General features: G+C 42.3%; 1 protein-coding gene across 1 annotated transcript in view; it reads right to left on the bottom strand.

The window, feature by feature from the left end:
- Positions 1-7,206, bottom strand: part of SRPK2 (SRSF protein kinase 2) — a 198,531-nt gene that overhangs the window by 32,338 nt on the left and 158,987 nt on the right. The window contains exon 11 of the mRNA XM_042781411.1: positions 6,065-6,547. Within this exon, the coding sequence (XP_042637345.1) occupies positions 6,065-6,547 (483 nt within the window). The remainder of the gene's footprint in view (positions 1-6,064; positions 6,548-7,206) is intronic.

Below are 7,206 nucleotides of genomic sequence, written 5' to 3'. Positions count from 1 at the left end.
AAAAAAAAAAAAAAGGGCCCCAAAAGAAAAAGCTATTGAGACTGTTCTTACTAAAGCCCACGGATGCTCTACTAGATACAGAAGAAGAGCTCACAGAGAATTGGTTGTTTTCTCCCTGGAGAAGTGACTCCTCTGGAAAGGAAGTGGGGAGAGAGATTCTCCACCTCATCTCCTGTAAAGGGTATATAACAGGGTTTAATGTCTGCTCTGCTGCTGCTGCCCAGCCATGGACTCTTACTCTTCAGCTTCCTAATGTATCTAATGGTGATGCCTGCCCTCCCACCCCAGAGGCTGTGTAGTGTGTAGGAAAGGGCATTTAATTGTGAGTCTGGGCATGTGGGACCTGATATTTGCTCTGCCAAGTCAATTAACCTCTCTGGGCCTGAGGTCAGTAATTCCCAAACTGGTGTCCCACAACACTATTCTGAGCAGTCAGATGTCATACACACCCCACAAAGTCTTGAGTGGTTAATTAATTATGAGAAACACTACAAATGTACTGTGTTCCTCTGCCTTGATCCCCTAAGTTTCATACTGTACATTTACATATAAATGCTCTGAGAAGACTTACAGTAAAGACATCTAACTTTATCTTAACACACTGATCCCAATTTACTTGGGGAGAAGAACACTTTTTCCTCAGCATGCTTCTTAATAGCTCACAAACAATATTTTTCTAAGTACCAGCTTAGGGTGAACCGAATGAACCAAATTTCTAAGGTCATGTCCAGAACAGAGAGGCTGTCATTTTGTAAGCCTCAGTGTTGACAAGATCAGCAGGAAGAAGACATCAAGAGCTTGCAAAGCCCATAGGTTTGTGCTAAGATTCATGTCTTGTTGCTTGGAATTATGCACACAAGACATTGCAGCAGTGGGTGCTGGCAGAAAAGGAACTTGAATGGAGGCACTTCTCCAGGAGCACACATTTTTTAAAAGTAGTATTTTATTGTGTTTTCAGTGAAGGTTTACCCAGGAGTTTAGGTTCTCATTCAACAATTCCTAGACAAGCTGTTCATTGGCACTGGCTACATTCTTCACAATGTGTGAATATTCTCTACTTCCATTTTGGTTGTTGTTTCCACTAACCTCATAACCCTCCCCCTTTACATTCTCATCTTTGTTTCAATGTAATTGTTGACTGTTACAGTGATTTTTTTTTTTTTTAAAGCAGCACAGTATTTATGGATGTGACCTCAGAGGTTAGTTGCAATTGAGGTTTGAACACTATCTCTGGGTAATAATTGACTAGGTGTATTTCTTATTCCTTTGTTTAAAGAACACATTTTTCATACTTTCTGGTTGCAAGCTGTGTATAGTGACTTTATTCAAACTGAGGACATGAGACAAGCCTCCTTTTCTCTGTGAAGTTTCTGGTGTCTTAAAAAGCTCAACTTCCTGATAAAGTTTCTCTTGCATATGCCACAAGCATGAGATTGCTCATCTGCCTGCGTTCTCTGGTGCACAATAAGGAGTGAACTGAGACAGAATCTTTGTCCACATGCGTAGCACGTAACAGGCTTTTCTCCTGTGTGGAGTCTTTGATGTGTAATGTTAAAACACTGAATGCTTTCCTGCTAAAATGGGGAAAAAGGCAAGGATTTCTGTTTGCACCATTCTCACTCAATGTAATACTGCAGTTTGAGCTATTATAATAAAGCAAGGAAAAATAAAAAGATCTCTCAGGACTGTAGACCAGAGAGGAGACCAGGGAACAAGAGTTGAAACGAGAACCAAGTGTGAAGGCAAGGATGTAGACCATTGCCTAGAGGGAATATAGTCTGCAGGTAAAGCTGACAGTAACACTGTCCAGGACCTCTGGCCTTCAAATGTGAGGAGCCAACATACGGGCCATGGCTCTAGAGGCTGCTGATCCATGAGAAAACTTGCCTCCTCTTTTCAATCTTCAATGCCTGTCAAATACTCTAGGAAAAAGACCCTCCTTTCACTACTTCCTAATGTGAACACTCTGATCTAACCACAATGATCTACACAAAGTCTCTGAACAAAGCTCCTTCCTCTAGCCTCAAGTGCATGTACTACCAGGTGGCCCACTACAAACCTCTGGACCATACCCCTTCCATACAGGAAACATAAAAACCTTCTGAGTGGGACACTGTCCCTCGCTATCGAATGACCAAGCTGGAGACCGAAACCAAACACCCCAAACAATAACTGGATCATCCCTAGAATTTAACGATAATGGAAAGGTCCGCTTGGTAAGAGACTGGGAACAGACAGCGCTGTGTGTAGGGAGGGCATGTGTGCCGGACAGAGGAAACTTCTGATTCTGATGGAAGAGATGGGAGAAAGGGAAGGTAGAGGAGTACAGCCAGATCACCACTCATTTGTCTGTTCACTGTGTAATAAATATTTACGATAGCACTGAGTTTGAGGCTACAAAGATAAAAACACAATGCACTCTCAACTTTACATTCTAATGAGCAGAAAGATAATGCAAATGAGCAATGACAATAAGTAGGAGAGACGGGAACTGTAAGAAAAATGGGCTCTGAGACCAGTTGGGAAACACAGGAAGGATGTTACCCAGGAGGCAGTATGTTGCATTTGAGCTGCTATCTGGCAAAGGAATAGTAGGTTGCCAAAGGATGGAGAATGGATAATAGAAGAAAATACTCGAAGCAGGTGGAAAAGCATAAGAAATGAAGAATCAGAAAACCAACATTTGGTAACAGCTAAGTGTATGTTTCAGGCAAGGAGCAGAAAGAGATGCAAAATTCCCAGTGTTGAGGAAAAAGATATTTACATAATGTCAAATTATCTCCTCATAGTTTCTAATTGCGACAGGGACCAAAACAAAAAACAAAAAACAAAAAAAAAAAAAACCACCTATCATTGTATCTGTACGAGGCAGAAAATGACTGATAGCATCTTAACCAAGAAATCAAACCTAGATTACAAGACGGAAGCATCCCAACACTGTATGTCTCCTCATCAATTAGAAAGTTAAAGGACAAAAAGCAAGAGCCCAGGAAGAAGCCTCTGTAGTAGTTCAGCTAGATGATGGTAGTGTCCCTTTGAGGGCCAAGACAAGCAAGGACCCCTATTTAAGATGTCCATCTGGCAGGACTTGATGATCTGTGGATGTGGGAAGAATCAAAGATGACCAAGTTTCTCACCACAGGGTGACAAAGGTAGGGAGCACAGAATGTTCAGGAGGCTGGCAAGGAAAGATGTGTCCTGGTTTGGACATTTTAAATGTGAAGCTCCTTGGTGACACAGAAACAGTGGTCAAGCAGACAGTTGAATCAACAAACCTAAAGCATGGGAAAGCTGAGTAAGAACTTGCTCTGCCAGACATGTGCTTGCCTTGGACACTGGCTACCACAACTCAGTCCCTCTCTTCTTTGAGGCCTCTGATCACATGTTACCTCATCAGTAGGCCCTAAAGGAGCCTCTGCCACACAGCTTCCTAACACATCATCTTTACTAGTTTTTCTCCACAGAAGTTAACAACATATTGAGGCGGGGTGGCGGGGGCAGGCTGTATATGTGTGTGTGTCTGTTTTCTAAATTCTTTGCTCATGGCCTGCCTACCCCTGCACAATAAGGACAAGTGCATCGTTTGCTTACTGATTTATCTCCAGTCCTCACCATGGGTCTAGTACACTAAGCACTTGACAATCAAGGAATGTTGGATGGATACGGATTTGGCCGTCATCGCCCGTGGAGATCATGGGCAGGGGCTTGGGTCTGGACTGCAAAGAAAAGAGGGCTGAGAACAGAGATCAGGGTTACACCAACACTGAAGCAGCCTGGGAATGACTAAGGAAACTCTGCCACCCAGTTGTTTCCAACTCATAGCAACCCTATAGCAAGAGTAGAACTGCCTCATAGGGTTTCCAACGCAGTAAATCTTTAAGAAAGCAGACTGCCTTATCTTTCTCCTGCAGAGAGGCTGGTGGTTCGAACTGCCAAGCTCTTCGTTAGCAGCCAAATGCCTTAACCACTGCGCCAGAGCTCCTGAGAACAACTAAGGATGAACTGCAAAAAAGGAGCTGTAGGACCAAGTGGAGTCAGAGAAGCTGAGGGAAGATTGAGACTGAAGATGGAGGGAGTGGTCAGTCAATAGAGTGATATGTCAACACCCCCTTCTATTTGAGATAGGGTAGAGTAGAACATCAGGATGACCTCAAGCCAGCAAAGGGGTGTGGACAGTATCTGACCTGTTGTTGTTGTTGTCGTTATGTGCCGTCAAGTCGGACCCGACTCACAGCAATCCCTCCTTGGGTTTCCGAGGCAGTATCACTATGGAAGTGGATTGCCCCATCTTCCTTCTGAGGAGTGGCTGGTGGGTTTGAACTTCCAGCCTTCTGGTTAGCAGTCAAGTGCCTTAGGCACTAGGACTCAGTTATTTAATTTAAGCAACATGTTTTTAGTTTAACACTCTGTCTTCAAGTGAATGTTCCATTTTTCCTAACTTGGAAATTTTCCTTTTATCACCTATTTATTCATTCACTCACTCCAATTTGAAAATTCCAGATCTAAACCTACAGCTCTCCCCATTTCCAACATGAATCATGACATGGTGGTCCAGGACCCAGAGGTCTATCTAGACTCATTCTACAGAGTTATTCCCCAAGTCTTACAACTTTTCTGGGCCTCTGTTACTTGCACATGGCAAGAGGGGCAGTGACCATGCCCACTTTCCAGGGTTTGTTGATAATCACTTAACACTCACTGAGGAAGTTCTCTTCAGATACTGTTGTTATTACACACTACATAGTATTTATGTATTCAAGGCAAGAGGTAGCCATTTCTTTCCTTTGATAGAGGAAGAAACAGAGGTGCTGGAAGGTTAAGAAACCAAAATCCCATAGCTAGTAAGTCTGGAGCTGGGATTTCATCAAGATATATCTGATACCACTGCCTCAAGCTGCCCCTTACAAACAATGGAAGGGTGCTCTGTAAGTTACATTCTACGTGAATCTATAATTAAGACAAAACTGGAGTTGCAAAAGCAACAATAAATCCAGAGAAGGTTAATTTTCACCAGTGCTGTTTCTGAGAAATGGATCTGCAATCCATAGGAAAGCCTCTCATAAGCATCTTCAAACACTCCCTGGTCAGGACAAAGATGAGCAGAAGATAAACTTGTCCAGCCAAGTAAAAAACACACCCATAGGATGACTTGTTATAGCTAGTGAGTAAATTCATTTAGGGCAGGTTGCCTGCCAGCTGGAATAAAAAGTACTGCAGCATTTCTGGGGCTCTGCACAGGACTAGTCATCGATCTACTCACCATGCATTAACCACTCCCGTCAACAGAGGGAGCGGAGCACAGGAGGTCTCTGAGCTTTTCTGTTCCAGAACAGAATGGATAGCAACTGTGATGCCCAAAGCCTTTACTCACTGATGTCACTTAGCATGTCACAGGCAGGGATATGCCACATGGTATTCACTCCCAAAATGGTATGAAGTAAGTCAGAGCCTCAGGTAGGTAAGAACTCAAGGGCCAATCTACAATCTGTCATTACACTTAAATCTTTGTCATGTCCTTTAAAATACAATCCTGGGCCAGATGGCAACAGCAGGGCCCTATAATCAGGAGCTTCTAACAAAATAAAATATCTCAGTATCTCCTTCTTCCTCAATAGCTCCAGGGATATCACCAACCAGACTAGACATATTTTTCCTTGACTAGAAAAAATTTCCAAAAAAAAAAATAAATAAAATGCTACCAGATGGAAGAAGATACTAATTTAAAATTAAACTACATGTTCTAGAAAGCTACATGGTATAAAGCAGTAGACACTAAAAAGTTTCTGCAAATGTGTATCACTGACTAAACACAGAAAAAGTAAGAGACTAAGAAAGCTCAGAAAGAGGATTTGATAAGCAGAGGGCAAGAAAGCCTAGTGGCACAGAATATATTTTAAGGAACATTATTACCTGTTCACAAGAACAAAAGTGGTAAAATGAAAATGGTCGATATACACAGTCGATATACACGATCGATATATATAGGCTTCATCACCTGTAGCATTTGTCAAGAATATGACCCTGGGGACACCGAGCTCTGAGAGTTGATAGGAAGGACACTTACTTTTTGGCAAATCCCCAGTACTGGAGGCTGAAACCGTCCTGCTTCTGTCGTGGGATGGGCTGCTTTCCTCTTGCTCGGTAAGTGGGGATCCCTCGGAAAGTGCAGAGCCACAGGCCACAGGTTCTAAGGGCCCAGAGAACAACGAGGTGGAAAATTCTGGAAGCTGTGACTCAGGTATTTTATGTCGTCCATTTGGCAATTCACCATTGAATTGTTCATAGGAGCTGCTATATGTGTAATCACTTTCTGCATTTGGCTCATCAAGGTTATATTCCTCAGGGTTTGGGCACTCTTCTTCATCATCCTCTTCATCATCCAGTTGCTGTTCCAGTAAGAAAGGGCCATTCTCAATATGGCCATTGGTTTTGGGTGATTCTATCCATGTAGGGTCTATGTTCGCTAGTTCCTGTTCAACATCATCTTCATCTTTCTCAATGTTTTCTTTCTCAGCATCTTCTTTCTCTTCCTGGTCCTCAGCTTCACCTTAAAAAGTCGATGGGTTAAGAATTAGGACTTTTTTATGCTCCTCTCCTGAACACAGTGGCAGTAGATACTTAATTCCTACAAGATACATTTCAAACAAGCATAATTTAGATACAGGGATATCTCAGAGATATTGCGGGTTTGGTTCCAGACTACCGCAATAAAATGAGTATCTCAATACAGCAGGTGAAACATGTTTTTGTGGTTTCCCAGCACATGTAAAAGTTACCTTACACTCTAGTCTATGAAGTATGCAACAGCATGATGAAACCTTGAGAAATATAGTGAAAACTGCCAAAACGTTATTCAGAAAACAAAGTGACCACGTGCTGCTGGAAAAACGATGCTGACAGACTTGCTCAAGGCAGGGTTGCCACAAAACTTCAATTTGAAAACTCGCAATATCTGTAGATGAAGCGCAATAAAGTGGAGCGCAATAAAACAGTACTTCTTATGACAAACATGTCTTGGTTCTCAGGGTAAAACATTTAGGTTTTTTTACACATCTTTCTATGAATTTAATAATTCACCTTTTATTGGATAAAGTTAGCTTTTGGGGGAGGGGAAAAACAAAACTGATTCTAAACCAGGCTGCACTTTCATTCCCACCCCCTCTATCCTCTCCTTTGTCATCTCCAGAAAAGTCTGTGAGTATAACA

Source organism: Orycteropus afer, unplaced genomic scaffold, assembly GCF_000298275.1.
Source record: "Orycteropus afer afer isolate SDZICR_OR568_19922 unplaced genomic scaffold, OryAfe1.0 scaffold00007, whole genome shotgun sequence".
In the NCBI taxonomy this organism is placed as follows: domain Eukaryota; kingdom Metazoa; phylum Chordata; class Mammalia; order Tubulidentata; family Orycteropodidae; genus Orycteropus; species Orycteropus afer.
The sequence above is the reverse complement of the archived record's forward strand: the minus strand, read 5'-3'. Positions and strand labels throughout refer to the sequence as shown.